This window comes from Odontesthes bonariensis, chromosome 23, assembly GCF_027942865.1.
Source record: "Odontesthes bonariensis isolate fOdoBon6 chromosome 23, fOdoBon6.hap1, whole genome shotgun sequence".
Taxonomy (NCBI): domain Eukaryota; kingdom Metazoa; phylum Chordata; class Actinopteri; order Atheriniformes; family Atherinopsidae; genus Odontesthes; species Odontesthes bonariensis.
The window spans coordinates 25,470,828-25,498,604 of record NC_134528.1 but is presented as its reverse complement, the minus strand read 5'-3'; the positions used below and the strand labels follow the sequence as shown (position 1 = coordinate 25,498,604).

Genomic DNA, 27,777 nt, shown 5'->3' with positions numbered 1-27,777 from the left:
AATGTTACATTGCCACCACGCTGCCCAGGGACACCAACAATGGCCCGATGGCCAATAACATTACGACCTCTCCTTCTCCGCTTTGTGAGATTAAACCCAGCTTCATCCATGTAAATGTATTCATGGGCTCTTTCCATCCCATCCAGTTGAAAAACCCTCTGTAGAAATAGATATAGTTTTGTAAGTGATACAGAAAAAGTGACTTAGGCCACTACAGTAAATCACTACTAAGAGTAATCAACATTGAATGTGTCTGGATATATACCAACCTGTACATACTGGAATCTCTGCTCTTTGACTCTGTCTGAGTTGCGATCAAAGGGCACTCTGTATAGCTGTTTCATGTGCAGTCTGTTGCGCTTGAGGACACGATCAACAGTGGAGAGGCTGACACTGTTGATACCCTCAAAATTGACATGGTCCTCAATTATCTTCTGCTGAATTTCCCTAAGTTTAATGGCATTGTTCTCTCGGACCATGTCGACAATTAGGGTCTCTTGTTGTGGGGAGAACATACCTGTCCTCCCACCCCCATGTGGCAGTCTTTCAATTCTACAAAAAGAGAACATACAGTTACAAACAATATACATGGAATACTAGGCCTACAAACAGTTAGACCAACCCTCCATTACAATACTACAGTACATTGGTACAGTGATTGTACTGAAACATATTTACAGTATACTGTGGTACAGTACAGTATGTCATACAGTAATTGCTGTCAACATTTACATACTGTACTATAATGTCAAAAAAGGTAATTACCTGTTCTCTTCTCTATATATCTTCTGATTATGGTGGACACAGTGAATCAGCTGATGTTGGGTTGTACCCTTTGTCTGGCCTCCCTCATGGTCATACCATGGATAAGAACATGGTCGATCACTGTAGCTCTGATTTCATCAGATATTACTGTTCTTCGCTGACCACCTCGACCACCACGACCTCCTCGACCTCCTCTCATACGAACTCTTCCTTCCATTGTAGGGCCTCACAAACCAGTGCTCTCTGAACTGGCTTATATGTTACCTCACATCATTAGCCACAAGTGTGATCAATTTTAAGTTGTTGTGTTCAAGTGGTGAAACTTGTGCTTTAATTGTGTTTCACTTTTGTCACCTGTGCTCACCATTATGCAGCACAGGTGCATCACAATGAAAATGTGTTGGTAAGTTGTGTCTAAACAGGCGAAAAGAGCTTATGGTTTTGCCAAAAGAGTGATTGATTCAATCAGTGGGTTCAGGCAACTGAGCATTTGGTTCAGACAATAGGGTTTAGTGTTTTAGCAATTGAGAAAAACTGTAAGCCACAGGTGAGAAAATTTACACATACATGCAACATGCCAAGATGTACAAAAAAGCCTCCTGGACCCATAAGCTAAATCAATCTGGAAGTCGGCCATTTCTATTTGAACCCTGCAATTTGGCCTTTTTTTTTCCAAACTGTGCCTCTGACAATTGTATTAAACTTTAAAGGAACATTCCACCAGTGGAGACATGAATATGTATTGAAAGTGGGCCATATATGTAGTAGAATAGTAGCATAAATTTCTAATTTGGTGCCTTCTTTATCGAGAAAAGGCAGAAAATGACTTTTTTGTGCTTGTGGATTAAAGACCACAATCCCCATAGTGCATTGCAATGCTCAAGATCCGCAGGCCACTCCCCCGAGAGTAGCTCCACCCGACTACGCTACCTGGAAATCATGTCACACAATTTCTAGTGAAGAGTTTGCGAAATCATTAGTGAATTACTCCTCGTTTGTGTTTCGAAATGGTGTGCACTTGCATGGTACCGGGATGTTCAGCCAGCACAAGGAAAATACACGGAGTAAGTTTTCATAGATTACCCAAAGAGTTGGACTTGTGCAAAAAGCCAGGAACTTCTGGAACTGCTAGCAATGCTAAACGCATTTGCCTGGAGGTAAGGCTTTTTTTCTAACTCGACTCTAGCGGCTACTGAGAACACACACTGATATAGTCGTCTGCTGTAAAGCAGCATATCTCATATGATTTGGCTGTTTACAAAGTAAATATCTTGTATGTTTTGGTCGCTTGCTGTTCTAGTGTGTCTGCCTCGCTAACTCCACTCGTCAGCAAAGTTAGCAATGTAACGTTAGACACTTTGCTATGTAGATCTAAATAAGTTCGTTATTTGCGATGTAAATCCACCATGTTTTACTGTGTTAGTCTGACGTTATTCAAATGTTTTTAACGTTATTGAACGTATGACATTTCAGACTAAAACGACGTCGACGTCTGCTGCAGAGTTGTCCTCATCATCAGAAAACATTGAATCCCAGACAGCGCCAGACGTCAGCTGTACCTTAACCCATTCCTCGTGATACATTTTGTAATATTACCATGTCTTATATGTCCTAAATGTCTTTATGTCTTATATGGTCTTTTGACCTTATCCTTGCACTCCCTTACCTGTTTGCACTTCCATCGAGCACCTTACTGTATACTCAATCACAGGGTCAATACCTCTTTTTTTTTAATAGTGTGGATAATGTTGTTTATGTGTCTTTATGTTCATGACAATTCTTATTTTGTGAATTAAAAAACAAAATGTCACTCCTTCTCTCCTGTCTGCCTTCAACAAAGTTTAGAATAGCATCATAAACTTGGAAGGAGGTAACTGATTTGCAACAAACTTATAATGCAATGTATACTTGTAATGCTTCATAATTTATAGTAATTATAGGTAGGCTATGATCACAATTCTGTCGTTTTGTCATCTGAGGTAACAGTAGCTATATTGTTCCAGTTCTGAAATGTTAGTCGTTCAATAACTCGAATACACTTGAAGCAACATTAGGCTACTAATAAAACGTACATTTTAACCATTTAATTAAATAACTATACAAACAATACAACTGTTGAATGAATATAAAACAAGGAAACTATAGCTTCTCCTGAGCGTCCTCCACTTCTTGGTGCCCGCAGTACTGGCCGTCTGGAGCTGGGTAGTTCTGGTGGATAGCCTGCACGACACGAGGCCCTCTGCCCAATCTCTCTCCTTGCAGGACCCACTCAAGAAAGTGCCGGTAGGCTGTTAGACGAAATTGTCTAGACAAAACATTGATCACAAAGTGAGTGATGGCATTTGAGCCTAGCGTGCCACAGTAGCTTGCATAACTGCAAGCTATTTGTGCAATGAACATGCCACGTTAGCGTGTTAGCAAGAGTACTCCTTGACATAGTAACAAAGAAAACAAACTTACTTTACAGCTCGAGCCATATCTTCTTCTAAATCCCAGTCCTCCGTATTGCATCTGTCTGAGTATTCGGTACCTTCGACCATGTTAGCTGCAGCTCTCAAAAGCACTGGCACTGATCTGTGATAGGTCTGTTAGCGCATTAGGTCCAACCCCCTATGGGCAGTGTTGAAGGGTGGGAACTAGCGCTTGTAGTTTCAACAGAAATCCACCCCTCTTCCACTTCCTCCTACAATGACGCAAAATGACGATTTTTGCGTCATTGTAGGAGGAAGTGTAAAGAGGTGAATACGGATTTCTCCCGTCTCAGGGAATAATGAGAGAGTGTGTTCAAAAGTATGACTGGGTTTCTAACAATGCAAAGCCTAATGCAAATGGGTGGAGTGTCCCTTTAAGTACATCTGTCATTTTTACATTATCGATCAGACATAGCCACATTCCTTTCCCATTTGATGATTTTTTTTGGTCCTAGTCCTGTACATTATTAATGATGAGTATTTTATGATGTTTATATTTTATATATTTATGTTTATATTTATCAGTGACAGGGCTGGATTTTTGTTGATTTTAATGTACACCATAATGACTTTCATTTGAAAATAAATTGAATAATCTCCCTCTTTCCTATGTTCATTCCAGGATCGTAGGTATCTATCTCTTTCTGAGGCTAGACTGAAGGCTTTACCCATAGACTGGTTCTCTATGCCTAGACCAGGTAAGCTTGAAGAGATGAATTAAGTATGGACTTATAGCAAAATTACTTTTCAGTCATACAAATTCTTAATCTATATTTTTGATGGGAGGAGAAATCAGTCTCAATTGATACATGATATCTAAAATATGGAAAAGTTTTTGAAAAATCTCTGAAACACAGTTGTCCTTGTCTTTTTAGTGCATCCTCAGTTCCTGGGCACCCGTGTGTTTGAATGTTACGACTTGAAAAGTCTGGTGGACTTCATAGACTGGAAGCCTTTCTTTGATGTGTGGCAGCTAAGAGGAAAATACCCTAACAGAGGATATCCAAAGATTTTCAATGACAATACAGTTGGTATGGCTTATTTTGTTGTCACCCTGATCATTCACACTGTAAAACTGATGTCTGCAAAAGTGTGTCTATGCCTGAGAATCCATGTTATTCCGTGGTGTGGTCCATAAGTGTACATGGAACCAGGCCACCTGAGGCCGAAGGTTGATAATCGTTTTCATAGTCATATTATCAGACCTGCGGTCCTATGATGTTACTAGAATATTGATGTTCTAGAATGCGCTGCTGAGGGTGGCAGCACGTTGGAGTAGCTCTGTACCTCACATTGAGATTTATTCTTTTTTCTAAATTTCATTCCTGTTTTTTCTTGGAAGAAATTGCATTTTTTGGACAACTGTTCCTTCCTGCCTTGGATGCTGTGCAGCTGGATTGATTTTTCCCAATACTTTTGTATATTTTGCTCTTTTGTTATGATGCATAACCATAGCAACAGGGTGGTTTACAACAGGGAGCAGCTGATTAACATTGGAAAAGCAGAAATAATTCGACAACTGAAGCCAGAAATCCCACTGGAATTGAAAAGGAGGCGTCGTGGATGCAGAGCAGGAGCAAAGAGGAGAGAAAGAAAGAAGAAGTTCAAACCATCTCTGCCATCCGTCATCATGGGCAATGTAAGATCGTTAGCTAACAAGTTGGATGAACTTCTAGCCTTGACCAGGACTCAGCAAGAATATCGGGAATGTAGCATTATGTGTTTTACTGAGACATGGCTGCAGGATCATATCCCCGACTCCAGCGTCTCTCTGCCGGGCTTCCTGACTGTACGAGCAGATCGAGATTTAAAGAGTAGCAGGAAAAGGAAAGGGGGTGGATTGGCAGTGCTTGTCAACAACAGATGGTGTCACCCAGGACATGTTACTGTGAAGAGTCGTCTCTGCAGTCCTGACATTGAACTATTGGCAGTAGGTTTTTGTCCATATTATTTGCCAAGAGAGTTCACCAGTGTTGTTTTGGTGGCTGTTTACATTCCACCCTCAGCTGTTGCCGACACTGCATGTGATGTCATCAGTTCCATTGTTGCTCAGATACAGACACAACACCCCAATTCTTTTGTGGCAATATCTGGTGATTTTAATCATGCCTCACTCTCTGCTACACTGCCAACTTTTCAACAGTTTGTCAGCTGCTCTACCAGAGAAAACAAGACATTGGATTTGTTTTACACAAATGTCAAGGATTCATACATTTCCAAATCAAGACCTCCCCTGGGTAAATCAGATCACAACCTTGTTTTTCTCTGTTCAGCATATAAACCCCTTGTCCAGAGACTACCTGTCACAAAAAGGACTGTTAGAAAGTGGTCACAGGAAGCTGAAGAAGCCTTACAGGGTTGTTTTGATGCAACCGATTGGATTTCTCTTTGTAAGCCACATGGAGAGGACATTAATGCCATGACTGAGTGTGTGACTGACTATATAAACTTCTGTGTGGACAACACCATCCCCACCAGAACAGTGAGATGCTTCCCTAATAACAAACCCTGGATCACCAGTGAGCTAAAGGAACTATTGAACAAGAAAAAAAGAGCCTTTAGGGAGCGAGACAGGGAGTTACTGAGGAGTATACAGAAGCAGCTCAAAGTCAAGATCAGAGAGAGCAAGGAGGTGTATAGAAAGAAGCTTGAGAGTAAACTGCAGAGGAACAATATCAGAGATGTGTGGTCAGGAATGAAGAAGATCACAGGCCTCAAGCAGAGGGAGGATCGGATGGATGGAAGTCTGGACAGAGCAAATGAGCTGAACACATTCTTCAACAGGATCAGTTCAGGAACAAGCTCACCATCCTCCCCTCCTGTTCCCAGCCAAAGAGACATCCCACCCTCCTCTGACCCACAGCTTTCCTGTAACATCTCCACCTCCACCTCAGTCATGGATTCTTCTGCTTCCACTAGTTTGTCTTCAACCAAATCAGGAGATGCTGCTGTCCCCTTTGCCTCCCCCTCCCACTTTTCTGTTTCTAGAAGTCAGGTGAAGAGGCAGTTGGAGGGACTGAACCGGAACAAGGCTGCAGGTCCAGATGGTGTCAGCCCCCGAGTCCTGAAGGCCTGTGCAGAGCAGCTCTGTGGGATTCTGCAACACCTTTTCAACCTTAGCTTGACCCAAGAGAAGGTACCACTGTTGTGGAAGACATCCTGTCTGGTTCCGGTACCAAAGAAAACTCACCCTTCAGACATCAATGACTACAGACCTGTTGCCCTGACATCCCACATCATGAAGGTCCTGGAGAGACTCCTGTTGACCCACCTGTGTAAGCAAACCAGCACATATCAGGACCCCCTGCAGTTTGCTTATCGCCATGGAGTTGGAGTTGAAGACGCTATCATACACCTGCTTCAACAAACCCACTGTCATCTGGACAAAGCAGGCAGCACTGTGAGGATCATGTTCTTTGATTTCTCCAGTGCATTTAACACAATCCAGCCTGATCTGCTTCGTCTGAAACTACAGAAGACTCAGGTGGAGGCCTCAACAATCACCTGGATTAATGACTACCTGACAAACAGACCACAGTTTGTCAGACTGAAGAATTGTGTGTCTAACCAGGTGATCAGCAGCACAGGAGCACCACAGGGGACTGTACTCTCACCATTCCTTTTCACTCTGTACACTTCAGACTTCCAGTACAAGTCAGACTCCTGTCATCTACAGAAATATTCAGATGACTCTGCAGTTGTCGGGTGTATCAGAGATGGACAAGAAGCTGAGTACAGAGAGCTGGTGGACCGCTTTGTGGCATGGTGTGGGAACAATCATCTCATCTTGAATGTTAACAAAACAAAGGAGATGATTGTAGATTTCAGGAGAAACAGGGTCAGATCAAACCCTGTTTCCATCATGGGAGAAGAAGTGGAGGTGGTTGAGGAATATAAATACCTTGGTGTTCATCTGGACAACAGACTGGACTGGAGACACAACAGTGAAGTCATCTACAAGAAAGGACAGAGCAGACTGTACTTCTTGAGGAAGCTAAGGTCCTTCAAGGTTTGCAACAAGATGTTGCAGATATTCTACAAGTTTGTTGTTGAGAGCGTCATTTCCTCTTGCGTCATCTGTTGGGGCAGCAGCATCAGAACCAGGGACCTAAAAAGACTCAACAACCTGATAAGGAAGGCTGGTTCTGTTCTGGGGACGACTGTGGAACCTCTGGAGACAATAATGCAAAGAAGGATTTTGCATAAAATCAAGAGAATTATGGACAACCATGAACATCCTCTCCATGAGACTGTTATCGGAAAACAGAGTCTCTTCAGTCAAAGGCTTCTTCAGTTTGGATGCAAAACGGACCGCTACAGGAAATCATTCCTGCCCACAGCCATCAGCATCTATAATAACTCCTTGATTTAATTGAGCTACATCAACATTTTATTTCCCTCTGGGATAAATAAAGTATTTTTGAATTTTGAATTTGAATTGAATGTCTTAGACAGTCCGGTGAAGAGAGGGCCAGAGCTGTCAACTGATCACCAACTGGTGACGAGTTAGATTCAGTGGCAGGGAAGACTGTTGGGTGGACCTAGTAAATCCAAACACGTAGTGAGGGTGAACTGGGCACATCTGGCGGTGGCCCCAATCTGTTAGATCTTTGGAAGAGATTTTCACCCATACAATGGGAAATAGGAGCATATAATCTGAATGGGCCACGTTCAGAGCCTGGGTTGTTGACGCAGCTTCCATGAGCGGGGGTCGGTCATTGGTGGTTGTTGTGCTGGCAACCGGAGGACTTGCTGGTGGACACGGGGGGTGAGGGAAGCTGTCAAGCTGAAGAAGGAGGCCACTTGGATTTGGATGGCCAAGAGTGCATACTTCCAAAGGGAAAGCAGGGTCCGCCCCATGTTGTGCTTGGTATGGGTAGGGAACTGCTGACCCAAACCGGGGATATCATCGAGCAGTGGAAGGAGCACTTTGAGGACATCCTTCGTCTGGCTACCATGTGGCCACCATTGAGGAGGCAGAGTGTGAGTGTCTCGGGGGAAGAGTGACTGGGCATGACGAGATTCACCTCGAGATGCTGAAATCTCTGGATATTGTGGGCTGTTTTGGCTGATATGTCTCTTCAACCCTGCATGGAGATCTAGGACAACACCCAGAGTGGCAGACTGAGTTGGTGGTCCCCATTTTTAAGAGAGGGTACCAGAGATTGTTTTCCAACTATAGGGGAATTGCACTTTTCAGCCTCGCTGGGAAAGTCCCTCATCTGAATGGAGCTTGGGAGTAGAGCCTCTACTCTTCTGCATCAAAATAAGTCAGCTGAGGTGGTTTGGGCATGTAATCAGAATTCTTCCTGGTTGCCTCCCTGCGGAGGTTTCCGGGTCTGTCTAGTTTAGAAGATACCCAGAGATGGACCCAAAATTGGAGCTAGAAAGTGTCACTGGGGAGAGGGATGACTGGGTTTCCCTCCTGGACCTGGTGACCTCATAACCTGACCTTGGATAAGCAACAAATAAGAGATGGCATAAAACTAGTCTCACTAGTTGTGAATTGCTAGGAGGACAAACTCTCTGGGGATTAGTGTGTTATAATATTTCTAACTTATAGATATACATAAAAATGACACATCCTTTGACTTTTTGGCCCCAATATATTTTAAGAAAAAAAAGAATGTTAGTATGGATTGTTCTATGATGTGGGAAATGGACTTCAGATCAGATATTATTACTATTAGACTATTATTATTATTTCTTTTTAAAAGAAGACCATCCTTATAGATAGATAGATAGATAGATAGATAGATAGATAGATAAATACTTTATTCATCCCAATTTGGGAAAATATTGTGTTGCAACAGTGTACAGAAAAACAAGCAAATAGAATAGAATAAAAATATAGAGTAAACATCAGCTATAAACAAATCTACGGTATGAAGAGTAGGGTTAATAATAATAATAATAATAATAATAATAATAATAGTAATAATAATAAACATCATTAAACTAAATAAATAAAAACAGATTGTACATTTAACAATAAAGGTAAAAATAAATAAATAAATTTAACTGAGCAGACTGAACCAATAAGAAATATAGGGTATATGGGTAATTTACATTATATTGTACTATATTAAAGCACATTGAGTTGCCTGTAGTATGAAATGCGCTATATAAATAAAGATGCCTTGCCTTGCCTACTATGATGATATTTGTGCAAATGTTATTAGTGAAAAATGAGCAGTTGTGCAAATTGTCATTGTTTTTAGGAGAGACTTCAAGCCTATTGAGCTTGAAGTTCTCTTCCAGCCAGAGGGGAGGTGTTGTAAATGGTGATGGCTGCTGGTAGGAAGGATTTCCTGAATCGTTCCTTGTGACAGCGGAGCTGGATGAGCCTGTTGGAAAAGGAGCTCTGCTGTCCAACCAGCAACTGGTGGAGAGGATGGGTGGGGTTATCTATAATGGATAACAGTTTGTTCAGTGTCCTCCTCTCCACCACAGATTCAAATGAGTCCAGTTTGCAGCCGATGACAGAACGAGTCTTCTCAATAAGTTTATTAAGCCTGCTGGTGTCACTGGCTCTGATGCTGTTCCCCCAACAGACCACAATGAAGAAGAGTGCACTGGCAACAACAGACTGATAGAACATCTCCAACATTTTGCTGCACACGTTGAAGGATCTCAGCTTCCTCAGAAAATAGAGTCGGCTCATCCCCTTCTTGTAGACAGCATCGGTGTTGGTCCTCCAGTTCAGTCCGTTGTCTAGGTGCACTCCCAGGTACTTGTAGTCCTCCACCACTGCAACGTCCTCTTCCAGAACGCACAGAGGCTTTGGAGCCACCCTCCTCCATCTGAAGTCAGTGACCATCTCTCTGGTCTTTGCCACATTCAGAAGCAGGTGATTTCTGCCAGACCATATTTAAAGTCTGTGGTGTACAAGGTAAACAGGAAAGAAGACAGCACAGTCCCCTGAGGAGCTCCTGTACTGCCAACCACCACATCAGACAGAACACTGCCCAGCCGGACATACTGTGGTCTGTCTGTCAGGTAGTTGGCAATCCAGGAGACGATGGACGTATCGACCCCCATGACCTGCAGTTTGTCACTCAGTAGACCCGGCCGGATCGTGTTGAATGCACTTGAAAAATCAAAGAATGCGATTCTCAAAGTGCAACCCGATCCATCCAGGTACGAGTGAGCACGCTGCAGCAGGTAAACAACAGCATCATCCACCCCCAGGTGAGGCTGGTAGGCAAACTGTAGAGGGTCAAGGGAAGAAGCCACCTGCGGTCTGAGATGCACCAAGACCAGTCTCCCCAGCACCTTCATCAACATGAGATGTGAGAGCTACTGGTCGGTAATTATTAGCCGCTTTCGGACAGAGCCGTTCTAAGAACGCAGTTATAAGAACGGTCCTCCTCGAATTTCGCTCTGATAACTGCCCTTCCCCAGCGGAACTGTTTCAGTCTGCATTCGCACATGAGTTGGGACCAGGTCGGGACTGATGCGCCGCGCGCAGCCGTCTGCGTCAGTGACGTGTTACTTTAGCCGTTTAGCGCCACATTCAACAACAAAACAAAATAAAACAAAATCCGGTAAAAGTAAGGAGAGAAGAAAAAACACCACAAAGAAGCTAATATGGAGAGCTAGAAGGCCACCGTGTTCATGGTCTGCATGATGGTGATATTAATCATGGACGGTCACATCAGGCGTCTAATATCGAGGCTGGAAGAGCACACAGAGAGAGTCAGGAGACGAAGGATCGAGCGCAGGCGATACTTTTTCATTTCATGAAGGAAGAAAAGGAGAGCAGAGCGCCGCAGACAAAGGAGACAACGTCTAAGTTTAACTTATTAAACACGCGCCTGTTGTGTCTGTGTCGTATGAGTAAACATTTCAGCCGTGACAGCATGACAAGGGGCGTAGCTACCAAACACCTCCGTCAGATGTGTTCCTATAGAACCCTGAAAAGACCCAGCCTCGGAGAAGGAGCTGAAAGGGTTATAGGAACTGAGGGAGATGGGTCCCGAGTTCCTGTATGTCCGAATGCGGGAGAAAACGGACCCGTGGATTAAAAGGTTATAAGAACTGCCAAAGGTTCCTACAGTCCGAAAGCGGCTATTGAGTCCAGAAGGAGTCGTCTTCTTCGGGACAGGAACCACGCAGGACGTCTTCCACAGTGCTGGGATCCTCTCTAGTTACAGGCTCAGGTTAAACAGGTGCTGGAATACAGACAGCTGGCTGGCACAGGTCCTCAGAACTCTGGGGCTGATGCCATCAGGTGCTGCAGCCTTGCCTAGGGGGAGTCTCTCCAGCTGTCTCTTCACCTGGCCAGTACTCACAGTCAGGCGGGGGAGGGGTGTTGATGCCTCAATGGGGTAAAAGCAGTCCGGAGGTGAGGTGTTAAAGTCCAATGTACTCAGCAAGGGGGGTTGAAGAGTGGAGGACAAAGGCGTTGAGAGCAGTCAGGGGTTGATGTCCACAGGATGTGTGGTGGGGGGGGCGAGGTGTGAAGTGGAGGAGACAGCTGAGGGTGGGGAGCTGAACCTATTGAAGAAAGTATTCAGCTTGTTGGCCCTCTCCAGGGTGCCCACAGTCTGTCTGCCTTTCACCTTGAAGCCGGTTATGTCTTTCATCCCCGACCACACATCTCTGGTGTTGTTCTGCTGGAGCTTGGCCTACAGCTTCCTCCTGTAGGAGTCCTTGCACTGCCGCAGTTTGTCCCTCAGGTCGTCCTGGATGCTCCTCATCTGGGCTTTGTCTCCTGCCCTGAAGGCCTCCTTCTTCCTGTTCAGGAGGGCTTTCAGGTCACTGGTGATCCAGGGTTTGTTGTTCGGGAAACAACGTACAGTCCATTCCGGCAGTGTGTTATGTTCACAGAACTTAATGTAGTCCGTGATGCAGTCTGTCATGCCATCGATGTCCTCTCCATGTGGCACACAAAGCACGTCCCAGTCAGTCGTTTCGAAACAGTCCTGTAGGGCATCATTAGCCTCATGAGTCCACTTCCTCACAGTCCTTGTGGATACAGGCTGCCTCTGAACCAGGGGGACATACGTTGGTGCCAGAAGGACGAGGTTATGGTCAGATCTGCCGAGGGGGGGAGGGCGGTGACCCTGTATGCATCCTTTGTATTTGCATACAGGAGGTCCAGGGTTTTATTGTCTCTTGTAGGGCAATCAACAAATTGAAATAATGTTGGCAGAGTTGAGTCCAGATTTGCGTGGTTAAAGTCACCATTTATACTCACAAACGCATTTGGATGTTGCGTTTGGAGTTTGGAAACAGTGGAGAGGATGACGTCACTAGCAGCCTCGGCATCAGCTGATGGAGGGATGTAAACAGTGACAATAATGGCGTAGGAGAACCCCCCCTTTCTGTCTTCTCAAACCCCAGCTGGTCGAGGCGGATGGCCACCCTTCCTGAGTCTGGTTCTGCCAGAGGTTTCTTCCTGTTAAAAGGGAGTCGTTTCTCTCCACAGTCGCCTCAGGCACGCTCAGGACGGGAGATTGGACAGAAAAAAGAAAAAAAAAGTTTCAGTGCAATCTGTTGGTTTCCTTAGCTAGGAAATTGTTTTTGAATTGGCTCTATATGAACAAATTGGATTATTTTATGAATAATTATGATTACAATTAATTGAATTCCAATTGGCTTGAATTGGACTTTATTATCTAAGTGCCTTGAGATGACATTTGTTGTATTTGGCGCTATATAGATAAAAATGAATTGAATCGCTAACTCTATGCTAGATTCGCCGGTTAAAAGAATGTTTCCTGCATCTACAGCTCAGCGGTACAGTGTAGGAACAGGGTATAGCCGTAAATTTATACTCAGTCTTAGGAAATTAGGGCATTTTGACTCCATTTGCACGGAGACACGGACCACACTACTTAGCTTTGGACTGCTACGCCAGGCAGATCCAGCGGACGCGGCGGAGTCCCCCACAAACAAAGGCCGCCCATGGTGACGTTGGAGGCGGCGCGACAGGAAGCAGAGGTGCGGCTGCCGGGGAGGACTTACGGCCAAGCTAAAAACTAACCCGTACAGTTCGCCGCTTCCTTCAATATTGCTCGCCAACGTACGCTCCCTGGAAAATAAAATGGACTATCTCAAGCTGGAATTACACTCCAAACTGGAGACAAGAAACTGCTCTGCCATTGTTCTCACTGTGCTCTCGGGGACCGATTCACTGAGCCACGTTTCAGTCAGCCTGGACGGGCTAACAACATTCCGAGCCGACAGGAGCTGCGCACTCACAGGTAAAACCCGAGGGAGGGGTGTCTGCATCTACACCAAAAATAACTGGTGTAACAACGCGACCCGGGTCTCCAGTCATTGCTCTGAGAACATTGAACTTTTGATTGTAAAATGCCAACCCTTTTACCTGCCACGGGAATTCACCTGCGTAACCATTTTTGTGGTCTACATTCCACCCAGCGCCAACACGAAGCAAGCTCTGAGTGTTCTCTACAACAACATCACGGACATGCAAACCACACACCCGGAAGCCGTTTTTATTGTTGCTGGGGATTTCAACCAGGCCAACATGAAGACTGTGCTTCCCAATTTTTACCAACATGTGGACTTTGCTACCAGAGGGGAGAATACTTTGGACCTTGTTTATACCAACATAAAGAAGGCCTACAGAGCAGCCCCCCGCCCCCACCTGGGCTCCTCAGACCATCTCTCTGTGATGCTAATTCCTGCATACCAGCCCCGGCTCACCAGAGAAAAACCTGCGGTGAAGAAGGTGAGAGTGTGGCCTGAGGGAGCGATGTCTGCACTGCAGGACTGTTTTGAGTGCACTGAATGGAGCATATTCAAAGAGGCTGCAACAGACAACCAGCACACCAACGTGGAGGAGTATGTGTTGTGGAGAAAATAGGAGACGAATACGCGTCGGTCAGCAGTCCATTGGGGAGTTTATTGAACAAACTGTCACAGCAAATATGCATACAGGATGTTACAAAATGTCCGCCAGGTTCATCTTGCGAACCAACTTTATACTGGTTTAAATCATAACATGCATGCGTCATCCGGGCCACGATCTTCCTCGGCGGCGCCGAGCTTTTGCTGTAATCATAAACACGCATTCTACCCTTTACCCATATTCATATGAGCCGCACAATAAGGCACACGATGTAATTAGGCCATGTCATGACCTGGTCATGCTCCCACATATGCTGCATCTGTGTCGGACTATATTAGTAGGTGTATGGAGAAAGAGACTGTAACAAAAACAATGGTCACACGGGCCAACCAGAAACCCTGGATGACCAAAGTGGTGCGAGCGAAGCTGAAAGAACGCAATGCTGCGTTCAAATCTGGTGATGCGGTGGCTCTCAGATCGGCGAGGACCAATCTGAACCGTGCCATCAGAGACGCCAAGCGAGCCCACAGTCGGAAAATCCCCGGTCTCTTCCAAGACTCCAGCAACACAAGACAACTGTGGCAGGGCATCCAGACCGTCACGGATTATAAACCCACACCCCCATCCTGTCAGAACGATACCGGCTTCCTCAATGAGCTCAACAACTTCTTCGGAAGATTCGAAGAGCTGAACAACACCCCTGCGAGGAAAGCGACTCCACACCCCGATGAACAGGCACTCAGACTCGAAACCACGGCTGTGCGGAGAGCTCTGAGGAAGGTTAACGCACGGAAAGCTGCAGGCCCTGACAACATTCCAGGTCGGCTGATGAAGGAATGCTCAGACCAGCTGGCCCACGTGCTCACGGACATCTTCAACACGTCCCTGAACCAGGCCGTCGTCCCCCGGTGCTTCAAGTCCGCCCCTATCGTCCCGGTCCCGAAAACGTCTACAGTCACGTGCCTTAACGACTACCGACCCGTCGCACTCACATCTTCCATCATGAAGTGCTTCGAAAGGCTAGTTAAGGACCACATCATTTCCACACTTCCCCCATCACTCGACCCGTTCCAGTTTGTATACCAGCCCAAGCGCTGCGCTGAGGATGCAGTCTCCACTGCTCTACACCTGAGCCTGGAGCACCTGGAAGAGAAGAACACCCACGTGCGGATGCTGTTTCTGGACTTCAGCTCAGCATTCAACACGATAATCCCCCAGGACCTGGTTTGCAAATTGGGCCCCTTGGGACTGAACACCCCACTGTGCAACTGGCTGCTGGACTTCCTCACCGACACAACCCAGTCTGTCAGAGTGGGGAACAACACCTCCAGTGTCATCACCCTGAACACTGGAACCCCCCAGGGCTGCGTTCTGAGCCCCCTGCTGTTCACCCTGATGACCCATGACTGACGTCCACGCTTCAGAACCAATCACATCCTGAAGTACGCGGACGACACTACAGTAGTGGGCCTCATCCGGGACAACAACGAGGTGGCCTACAGGGAAGAGGTGCATCATCTGGTGGACTGGTGCAGAGGGAACAACCTGATCCTGAACGTCAACAAGACCAAGGAGATCATCGTTGACTTCAGGAGATCCAGACCCAGCCACTCACCACTCCTCATCAACGACTCAGCTGTGGAGGTCGTCAGCAGCACCAAGTTTCTGGAGGTGCACATCACAGACAACCTCAGCTGGTCACCCCACATCACATCACTGGTGAAGAAGGGACAACAGCCCCTGCACTTCCTGCGTAGGATGAGGAGAGCTTCCTTCCCTCCCCCCATCCTCCAGACCTTCTACAGAGGGACAATTGAAAGCCTGCTGACTATAGCTGCATCTCCCTCTGGTCTGGGAGCTGTAAGGCCTCCAACTGGAAGTCTCTGCAGAGGGTGGTGAGGACAGGGGAGAAGGTCATCAGGACTCCGCTCACACCCATCAAAGACATAGCAGACAGGCGCTCCCTGTCCAGAGCCCACCAGATCCTCACAGACCCCACCCACCCCAACCATGGACTATTCTCCCTGCTGGCGTCCGGCAGAAGGTTCCGAAGCATCTTCTACAGAACAACCAGATTGAGGAACAGTTTCTTCCCCCTGGCCATAAGACTGCTTAACGCACATCCATCCATCTCCCCCCATAACAACAAACCCCCCCCCCCCCCCCCATTGACATGGACAATACTCGCACATCTGTACTTTACAAACTTCTGTTTGTGCAATTTCCCTTAGGCTGAGTGCAATATTTTAGCAACATTTTTGCACTAAGTGCATTTTGTTTATTTTTTATATTTTTTTATTCCGAGTGCTGGCACATACCACTTCCATACCGATTTTATATTGTACAGTACTGTATAGCTTCAAAATTTAGCGCTGTTGACCGGAAGTCAAGGAACGACATTTCGTTGTCAAGACTCAACTGTGTTTTTTTCCTGCAATGACAATAAAAGAAAGTCTAAGTCTCTCTAAGCCGGGGAGAGCTGCGCTGTGGTCCGGGACGTGCGCGTGCAGCCATGTCTCCGTAAAGCACATAATACTGCACTCCCGGTATTCCTGCTGGGTCTTTATCAGTGCGCCGAGCTCGTCCATTTTATTCCCCAGTGACCTCACGTTGCCCATTATTGTTACTGGAACTGCGGGCTTAAATCTCCTCTTCCTGGCTCTCCGCCAGACTCCAGCTCTGCAGCTCCTTCGGGATGTCCGGCCTCGCTCCGGGCAGTAGCACAGGTTTGCACAGGGCTATCAGCTGGTCGCGGGTGTAAACAATGCCGTGGCTCCTCTGTGCGTGGCTCTCCGTGACAAAAAGTGATGAAAAGTGGAGAAGACAAACCAAAAATCTCCCGAAACAAAAAGTGGCCATTGTAGGCAATGTTTATAAATAAACAGTAAAAAGAAAAAAAACACACAACTAAGAAAAAGTGATAGAAAGGACGAAAAAGGTGAAAAATCACCGGGAGCTGCTGCAACAGGCTGCTACCTAGGGTGCGCCATCTTGATACGTGGTAGATCTTGATATTTGATAATCAAATATACCTGGAGGGCATGCTTAATTTGATAAGTTATGGTAGATTAATTGGTACTATGTTTGTATGTTTGCTACTACATTGCTTTTAAAGTAGTTTTGGTGAATAGTGCAAAGAAATCATCAATGACATTATTCTTCAGGTTTGGAGGCTCGCAAAGTCTTTGATGATGCCAAGTTGTTCCTCGACCGCATGATTGACAGTGGCAGTCTGACTGGACGAGGCCTGGTGGGCTTCTGGCATGCTCAGAGAAATGGTGATGATATCAATGTGTACAAAGGAGAGGTTACAGTGGACAAGGACACAAAACCCACTGCCATATTTCATGGCTTACGACAGCAGGTGAGCAACTCTATTTGAAGATTAATTTCTCATTAACACCAGTGCCCATACCACCTCGCAGCAGCGTGGTAAGGGTTTTTTTCCCCAACATTCTGTAAGGAACTGGATTATATTAATTGCTTACAGATATTCTCTGGTCACAAAAGAGAAACAAACATTTTTTTTCTGCAAGCACATACAGCAGATAGATGTACAAAAAGTAGCTGCTGAAATGGATGATAATGTGTTTGTTCCTGGTTGTGTGTTTCTATTTTCATATGGTCAGTACTCAATATTTTCAAATGACCAAACTAGATTCTGTTCACCATCGTCCTGAAAGTCACAATGTTAAATATTTAAATCAGGGTTAAGACTTGGCTTTAGACTAAGGGTTAGGGTTGGTTCATCAGTCGTGATGGCAAAGTTAAGGGATATAAAATTGTTTTAACTGAGAGTTGGCAAAAAGATATTATAACCTGATTTGCGTGTGTGTTTGCGCACGTGCATTTGCTGCAGGCGGAGAAGGACAGCTCCAGCTCAGAGCCCTACCTGTGTGTTTCTGACTTCGTGGCACCCATAGAAAGCAACGTGGTAGATTATATTGGTATGTTTGCTGTGGGTGTATTTGGAGCTGAAGAGCTGAGTCAACAGTTCCAGGCCCAAGGAGACGACTACAGTAGCATCATGGTCAAAGCTCTTGCTGACCGTCTGGCTGAGGTAGTGTATGCATGGTTCAAGTGTTCTAGAAAAAACAGAAAACTTTTGATTTGGAGACTGTTCTTGTATCCAAAAAAATAAATTATTATTGATGTTCAGATATAACAAATGTTCTGGGGGAAAGGTTAGTACCAACATTATTTTCCCTGCATCTCCCATTTTATATAAACACATAACATACATAATTGAAAAGAATTAAGATAATGATGAATGCAGGCAATTTTTGAGGACAATTTGAAATCTTCCAGAGAACTGAGACAGTGGTCCAAAACATAAAGAAACACTCGAGTGGTCTAAGGGGACATTTAAATGTCTTGAACTGGCCTAGTCAAAACTCAGACCCAGTCTAAGAATCTGTGGTTTGACTGAAAGTTTGCTTTACATCAGAAAAGTCCACTCACATTGAACGAATAGAAAACAGTTTTACCATGAGGAATGGACAAGATTCCCTGTGGCAAGATGTGCCAAGCTTTCAGAGACATTCCCAAAAAGAGTGGTATCTATAATTTCAATTGTAAAAGGGGAACTCTCGAAAGTATTTATTTGGCGGGCTATATTTATCCACACTCAAGTGTCAATTTGTTGTTTTATAACAGTCCTTTTTAGGATAAAGAAAAAAAAAATAATTCATCTTCAAAGTGGTAGGCATGTTGTGTTGATCAACTTATACAACACCCCCAAAATAAATTTGAATTCCAGGTTGCGGGGTAACAAATTAGGAGAAATGCCAAATACGGTGAATACCCCATAAAGTCTATGGGGGAGACTGAGACATGATGTTGGAGTGTGAGTGTGAATGGGTTAATAGGGCTTGCCATGCAAAAGCGCTTTGAGGTAGAGTAGAAAAGCACTATGTTAATAGTCCATTCACAATTTACTATTTACTTCCACTATCTGCCTCCTTTTGACTTCCAGGCATTTGCTGAGGAGCTCCATAGTCGAGTACGAAAGGAGCTGTGGGGTTACTGTGCTGATGAGGCTCTGCAGGCTTCGGACCTCCACAAAGTTCGTTACAAAGGCATCAGACCTGCAGCTGGCTACCCCAGCCAACCAGACCACACAGAGAAGATAGTAATGTGGAGCCTGGCTGCTGTTCAGCAGAATACTGGTGAGAATACCCCAAACCTCATCATTCTTCTTTTTTTTTTAATACCAAGGCTTACATTATTCATTCTCAAGTCGAAAGTTCATACTTACATTTTTTAACAACACAGACAGATTTGAGTTGCTTTACTGCATACATTTACAAAATAATGAAGCAAAACTTTCTTTTAATACTCTCCTATCTTTCATAAAGACAAACTACTGATGGTACAAGGCATAATAGAAGTTGGTGTAATTTGTATAGTTACAGTATGTTTCTTAATATATTTTTCAGTCTGGTAACGTGTTCTGAAAAAACAAAATATGTTACTCGCAAAATTCAGGCACTTATTTTATACACAAGCATCTTGCTTTTTCTCTATTATACATACACATACATACTCACTGATATTCTGATTTTTGGGTGACCACTCTACCATGGTTGCTCAGAATTATTATTGGTAAACTTTGTTACTTTTGTAATTGCACTATTTGATACTTGCTGCCATGCTGTAAATGTTGCATTCATTTAGCTGAATTTGAGTCATGGATGACTCGGTCAATATCAATAGAATGATGGCCTTGGGACAGAGCAAGACTCACCACAAAGAAGTCCCATAGCATATTATTTATTTGGTGCCTTTTGCAACTTCACACTGGGAATGTGGAGTGGGCTTTGCTAAACTGCTTCATTCACACTAAAAATACTGTGTTCCTGGGTTGAAAGTCACTGTTTGTATCTCGTTCTTTGTTAACTTGTTGTACATTCATGTTTGGTATCTTACAAATATCTGTCTTCCTTTTTTATATGTATATCTATATAATAACTGTGCATTATGTATTTAGGTATTGGTCTGACAGAGTCCTTGGCAATGACGCCTGCTGCCTCAGTGTCTGGACTTTACTTTTCCAACCCTCAGGCCTCATATTTCACCGTTGGAAAGATCACCAAGGAGCAGGTTCATCTATCCTTTCATTATCTAAAATTGTCGCAAGTAATTGGAGAGTGTCTGCTTTGGCATCAATCCTTTGGTAACTTGACATCTGTTAACAAAGGCCCTTTTCAGACACAATATACAGTACATAACATTATTGTCTTCATAAATCTATGAGCTTTCTGTCATTCATACATTGTCACATTTACATTAATGTTCCTTACAGCTTAATTTAGCTTCATGATTGTGAAAGTGGCAAAGGCAGCTACAGTACATGTACAAAATTTGCCCTTTCACACAAGATTGAATAGTACATCAAGGAAAATACAGCACAGTGAAGTACAACTTTATGGAGTCATATTTTTCAAAACCATATGTCATATTGCCAAAACATTTCATGCAAGTGTGCCAAGCATGCCATGGGTGTGTAAGACATAAAATCCTACAATGCTCTTGTAGTGACGGCAAGAAGCATTAGCTCCAATCAAACTGTTTATGTTGAGATTTTCTAAAACCCAACTAATACCCAGAAAAGACCCCAAATCCAAGACAACAAAAGTTTTTGCAAATTGTATTGTAAAAGTTCAAAAGAAAATAACAAAAAAGAAAGAAATGTATAGAAAAAGGCTTGAAACTTCAGGAGTATACTTCAAGGTATGTGTGGTCGGTGATTAAAAAGATCACAGGCTTTAAGGAGAAGGTGAATCAGACTGACTGAAGTCTGGCGAGGGAAATGAACTGAACATATTAACATAAACATTTTAGAAGGTTAAATTATGTTCTTGAGGTGTGATGTCTGCCTCCAGACAACACATATTTTCTGGACAAACGGCTTCCCTGTAACATCTGATCATTGATTACAATGAATTGAACTCCAATTGGCTTGAATTGGACTATATTATTTAAGTGCCTTGAGATGACATTTGTTGTAATTTGGCGCTATATAAATACACTGAATTTAATTGAATTGAATCTCTACAGTGTCATCTTGCACCTCAGTCATGGCTCGTAACACTGCAGGATATACACTGAGATCCTCTTAGTGTGCCTGCATAGAACAGCTAAATTGGACTTACAGAACTTCTTCAACCATAGCCTAAGTCAGGAGAAAGTTCAGTCGTGTGGAGTACAACAACTGGATTGTTACTGTTCATGAAAAAAGATCATCCATCTGCCCTGAACAGACCAGTTTCCCTAACATCCCATATCATGACAGTCCTGGAGAGACTCACTTAAGTAAGCAAATGAATACCTTTCGAGACCCACTACAGTTTTCGTATCATCCTGGGGTTAGTGTTGCCATGATCTACTCACTCCAGCGAAGATAATGATCTATCATTTTTCTAGTTCTTTAATTAAAATTCACTGCACTGTTAGGTGAGAAGCTCCAGAAAATAGAAGTGGATGTCTCCACAGTTACCTGACAGTTTGTGAGACTGAATGGTTTTGTTAACGAGAGGGATGGTCAACAGCACAGGAGCATGACAGGAGACTTTACTCTTGACTTCACTTTCTTTCTCTTTTCTTTCAGTACAACTTTAGTTATTCCTGCCCATAGCGATAACTGTACAGTATGTTTTTGTTATTTTATAATGAATAATAACTAAAAAATATTATTATCTTTATAATCCGAAAAATTTAATAATTTTGCAGTATAAAGTATTATTCAATTTAATTTAATAAGATACAGTGAGACTCCAACCACCAATGTGTCCCATCTCCTAACAAGTACTATATGTTTTTGTGTCAAAACTAATAAAAGTAATATATTCTTTTAGCCTCAGTAATCAAAGATCAGTTGAACAATAAAAAAAAAAAAAAGCTTAATTGAGATCAATATAAACTAATGTCAGAATAGGAATAATCCAAACTAGAGCACAGGGCACAAACCAGGCTAAACTTGTATTATGTCTGCTCATCTTTTCTGCAGGTGGAAGACTATGCCAGAAGGAAAGAGATGAGTGTGGAAGAGGTGGAAAGATGGCTTTCTCCCATCCTTGGTTATGACAGGGATGTATAGTATTTACTAGTCGAATCAGAGCAGAGAATCAAGTTTACAGTTCACATTTCCACTGCTGCTCACACAGGTTGTTACTCCAGCTGTTGAATGTACTCCAGAACTGATTTCTCAGTGTATATTGTTTACTTCTGGACGCAACACACCAAGCCTTAGCATTTTACTCTGTATATTCAACTGAATGTCAGAGTGAACCACAGTGGGGTCTTTTTTTTTTTTTTTAGACCTTTGCTCTGACTGGTTATGAAAAACCTGCTGCCGCTAAACGCCAAGCATTCAAACATTTATTGCCTGGATCAGCTGAAACACTGGAAAATCTTATTGATTGACTGATTGAGACTATGCCTAATTACTACACAGACAAGCATATTCACCTGATACACGTTTTAATCACCTTGCAGTAATAAAAATATGAAACATGGCAAACTCACTGTGACAGGATTTATGAATCAGTTTTTTTTCACTTTAAAGATATCACCTCACTCTTGAAATAATTCAGCAAGCAAAATGGCTAAGGTAGTAGACCTTCTCCACTACTTCCAATGATGACAGTGTGATCCTGGGCCTTACCACATGCAGAGGGTACTTTTGGAAAGACCCAAAGGAATGAGAAACACATTTGAACAGAGCGTAAGGAAATATCTTACCAAATAATCACTAAATTAAAAGATTTGATATGTGTTGTCTGTCCTGGTAGGATAGAACAAAAATGAATTAAGTGGCATAAAGTATAAATCTATGTGTTTATGGTAATCTTCATTAACGGAATTACATCATGCAGAAATTATAAATCCCCAATTAAAAAAAAAATGGGATGCTCTGTAAAATTTAAATAAAAACAATGCAATAATTTGCAAATCTCCATCCATCCATCCATCCATCCATTATCTTCCGCTTTTCCGGGGATCGGGTTGCGGGGGCAGCAGCCTAAGCAGAGAAGCCCAGATGTCCCTGTCCCCGGCCACTTCCTCCAGCTCTTCTGGAGGGACCCCGAGGCGTTCCCAGGCCAGCCGAGAAACATAGTCTCTCCAACGTGTCCTGGGTCTTCCCCGGGGCCTCCTCCCAGTGGGACAGGCCCGGAACACCTCACCAGGGAGGCGTCCAGGAGGCATTCTCACCAGATGCCCGAGCCACCTCATCTGACTCTTCTCGATGCGGAGGAGCAGCGGTTCTACTCCGAGCCCCTCCCGGATGACCGAGCTTCTCACCCTATCTCTAAGGGAGAGCCCAGACACCCTCCAGGATCCTGCCGAGGGTATAGAGCTGGTCCACTGTTCCACGGCCAGGACGAAAACCACACTGCACCTCATGAATCCGAGATTCGACTATCCGGCGGATCCTCCTCTCCAGTACCCCCGAATAGACCTTGCCAGAGAGGCTGAGGAGTGTGATCCCCTATAGTTGGAACACACCCTCCGGTCCCCCTTTTTAAAGAGGGGGACCACCACCCCGATCTGCCAGTCCAGAGGCACTGCCCCCGATGTCCATGCGATGCTGCAGAGGCGTGTCAACCAAGACAGCCCTACAACATCCAGAGCCTTGAGGAACTCAGGACGGACCTCATCCACCCCCGGGGCCTTGCCACCGAGGAGTTTTTTAACCACCTCGGCAACCTCAGCCCCAGAAATGGGAGGCCCCACGTCCGAGCTCCCCAACTCTGCTTCCTCATCGGAAGGCGTGTCGGTAGGATTGAGGAGGCCCTCGAAGTATTCCCCCCACCGACTCACGACGTCCCTAGTTGAGGTCAGCAGAGCCCCGCCTTCACCATACACGGTGTTGACGGTGCACCGCTTCCCCCCCCGAGCCGCCGGGTGGTGGACCAGAATCTCTTCAAGGCCGTCCGGAAGTCGTTCTCCATGGCCTCCCCGAACTCCTCCCAAGCCCGAGTTTTTGCCTCAGCAACCGCCGAGGTCGCGTTCCGCTTGGCCTGTCGGTACCCATCAGCTGCTTCCAGAGTCCCACTGGCCAAAAAGGCCCGATAGGACTCCTTCTTCAGCTTGACGGCTTCCCTCACCACTGGGGTCCACCAGCGGGTTCGGGGGTTGCCGCCACGACAGGCACCGACCACCTTGCGGCCACAGCTCCGGTCGGCCGCCTCAACAATGGAGGCACGGAACATGGCCCATTCAGGCTCAATGTCCCCCACCTCCCCTGGGACATGGCTGAAGCTCTGCCGGAGGTGGGAGTTGAAACTCCTCCTTACAGGGGATTCCGCCAGCCGTTCCCAACAGACCCTCACAATATGTTTGGGCCTGCCAGGTCTGACCGGCTTTCTCCCCCACCAGCGGAGCCAGCTCACCACCAGGTGGTGATCAGTTGACAGCTCCACCCCTCTCTTCACCCGAGTGTCCAGGACATATGGCCGCAAGTCCGACGATACGACCACAAAGTCGATCATCGAGCTGCGGCCTAGGGTGTCCTGGTGCCAAGTGCACATATGGACACCCTTATGCCTGAACATGGTGTTCGTTATGGACAGTCCGTGACGAGCACAGAAGTCCAATAACAAAACACCACTCTGATTCAGATCGGGGGGGCCGTTCCTCCCAATCACGCTCCTCCAGGTCTCACTGTCATTATCCACGTGAGCATTGAAGTCCCCCAGCAGGACGAGGGAGTCTCCCGGAGGAGCACTCTCCAGTGCCTCCTCCAGGGACTCCAAAAAGGGTGGGTACTCTGAACTGCCATTCGGTGCATAAGCACAAACAACAGTCAGGACCCGTCCCCACACCCTAAGACGGAGGGAGGCTACCCTCTCGTCTACCGGGGTAATCTCATAAACAAATATTTTCATTAACGATAGAACATAAAAAACATATTGTTGAAAATATGACATTACTATTTCATGAAAAATACTAGTTCATCTTGAATTTGATGGCTGGAGTGACTTTCAAAAAGGTTGTGACATGGCCATGCGGAGCATCCCATCTAGCTGCTCAACAGTCCTGGGTCTTCTTTGCCATCTTTTGCATTTCATGATGTGCCAAATGTTTTAAATTAGTGACTCTTCTGCCATGAAGCCATACTGTTGAAATTAATGATGTATGTGGTTTAAGCAATATCTTGATGAAATGTGCAAGACCTTCCCAGAAAAAGATGTTGTCTGGATAACACCATGTGTTACCCTAAAACATGTATATACTTTTCAGCATTGATGTAGCCTTTCCAGATCAGCAAGTTGCCAAGTCCATAGGCACCAATGCACCTCTATTCCATCAGAGATGCAGGCTTTTGAACTGAGCTTTGATAAGCCAAATGGTTCCTGTCCTCTTTAGTCCAGAGGACACAGAGTCCATGATTTCGGGAGAGGAACTTAAACTTTTTACTTTTAATTTTACAAACTGGAAAATTGTTGTGGTCAGTTATTTTCAAATTAATTTTAGCTTAGAAAAGAAGGTGATGTTTCTGAACTAGGCTTGTATATGGCTTCTTCTTTACATGATAGACCTTGAACGTCATTTGTGGATAGTTAAGCTAACAGTCTTAATGATATCTGGAAGTGTTTTTGTGCCCATGCAGTGATTTCCATTCAAGAATCATACCATTGCCCAAAGATCAGGAGCATTCAGTGTTGAATTTTGTCCATGTCTCTTGCACATTTGATTGGAATCATTTGATTGTGGAATATTAAATGTCTTAAAAATTTCATCAAGCGACAGTTTTAAATTTTTTTCAGACTGCTTAACTTCTGCCATCTTTATATATATATATATATATATATATATACACACACACACACACACACGGCTGTCAAATTCAAGATGAGCCAATATTTTTCAGGAAAAAAAGATGTCCTATATTCCACATTTAACTTTGTTTTTTGTAAGTAAAATATTAGTTTGAGATTTGCAAAACATGAGATTGTTTTTATTTACATTTTTACATGGGGTCCCAATTTTTGTAGTTGAGGTTGTACTGTCTGTGCTGAACTGTATAGAGACCTGAAATTGTCATGGTTTAACCAAGATTTCTGACCCACATGCAGAGTACTCCCAGGAGACAAATAGTTTTAAGAAATTTATTTTAACAAATTAAGAATGCAGTTCAGAGGGTTCGTCTTTCAGGGAATTCGGGTGAAGCGGCCGGTGTTATGCGGGGCAGGAGCTGGATCTCTGGAGAAAGCACAAATTAGTGAGTAGGAAAATAAGGTAACTCCAGTACTTGAGGTTCTGTTTACGGAGATTCAGGAGATGATCCGCCAGGGGAGATTGCCGAGGTTCCAGGAGGCTCAGGGTTTCACAGGTAAACGATGGTGGTTAAACTTCCAGGGAGCACGGTAGAGAGCGGACAGGGATCGATCAAAGCCACAGACTGAGGAAGGAGGGCTGAGCTGCCAGTCAGGAACTTGAACCAGGGATTTCCAAGTCACCTCCAGTCACCTCAGTGACTGCTACACTCAATCTGATAAAAGTCTAAGATAATTAATAAGGTACAATAACATGTAGATGAATCAGTCTGTCAACAAAGATGCATACTTAAGGTAAATTTAGTTGTTTGCGCACAAAACATTTTTGTTTAATTAGTTAATCTTTCTTAAATCGTCAATATTGCATGGAGGCGGGACTGTCATAATAATTAACATGGTTTTGATGCTTTAATTATTTACTTAAAGTCACAGGATGCGATGTAAATGTTTTGATAGAACAATTGTCTTCAAGAGCTAAATACCCAAGTCAAAAGCATTAATAAACTACTACTTTTTATTCTGCTATTCAAAAAATATCTGGAACCTCCTGTAGTTTTGGTTGATTGTTTTGCAGCTCTTTAGCCATTTTAGAAAATAACAGATGGGACAGGACCTTCATGTGTTTAAGAGATGCCCCCAACATCTCTACCGGAAACTGAACTGGATCTGCCCCTTCAGTTTCTCTTCTTATTACTTATTTACTGCTTAATTTGATGGTTGAAGTGTTCCTCATATTTTGGCCTTTAAGCCCTGATGCTGCAGCGACTGATCCAAATTCATATGAAAATGTTATACTAAGTCGCAAACATATTGGGAAAATTTTTTTGGGGAATTATTTTTATTCAAGGCAAGTTGCTAAGTAAGAAGGTTCTGTCTCATGTTTACTGTACTATAAAAGCATATTTGTCAAAGATGTCTGCTTTAAAATGGCTCTACAGTCTTCTGGGCTTTTGGAAATGGTTAAAAGTGAGGGGACTAAATATGCTTTTCTTTGCAATATGTAAGAAAGATTTACACTTTTTTTTAGATTGAACCATACAAGTCAGTAAAGCCATCCTTCACTGTGAATTGCACTTCACTCACACAACGCTTAAAGTTTTACCAACCCAAGTGCCGTTTTGAGTCTTGATTATACATAAAATAAATTAACTGCAACAGGACCTTCATGTCTAAAAAAAAATAATAAAAAATCTACCAAACTTTTTCAATGACACAATGAAATAATTGGTTTTCTTTTTGTTTTAAAATTCTATGCACAGTATTATTAAAAGTTCCAAGGAGCAAGAGGTTTTTTTTGGGAATATTTTAAAGTATTTACTTTGTAATATTTTACTTGAGCAATAGTTCTCCAGACTTTCTGACTATCACTGACCTATGAGAATCGTTTAAACAAAAAACATAGGTAACTCGAAGAATGGGCTGCACGGTGGTAGCTCCA

The 27,777-nt window shown here is 44.0% G+C and overlaps 1 protein-coding gene across 2 annotated transcripts in view; it reads left to right on the top strand.

The window, feature by feature from the left end:
* Window positions 1-25,801, top strand: part of mtr (5-methyltetrahydrofolate-homocysteine methyltransferase) — a 133,789-nt gene extending 107,988 nt beyond the window's left edge. For both annotated transcript variants that reach the window (XM_075457566.1, XM_075457565.1), the window contains 7 exons: window positions 3,859-3,934; window positions 4,112-4,267; window positions 17,223-17,422; window positions 17,918-18,118; window positions 19,034-19,226; window positions 20,048-20,160; window positions 22,067-25,801. In XM_075457566.1, the coding sequence (XP_075313681.1) occupies window positions 3,859-3,934; window positions 4,112-4,267; window positions 17,223-17,422; window positions 17,918-18,118; window positions 19,034-19,226; window positions 20,048-20,160; window positions 22,067-22,156 (1,029 nt within the window). In that variant the 3' untranslated portion in view covers window positions 22,157-25,801. The remainder of the gene's footprint in view (window positions 1-3,858; window positions 3,935-4,111; window positions 4,268-17,222; window positions 17,423-17,917; window positions 18,119-19,033; window positions 19,227-20,047; window positions 20,161-22,066) is intronic.
* The last annotated feature ends 1,976 nt before the right edge of the window (window positions 25,802-27,777 follow it).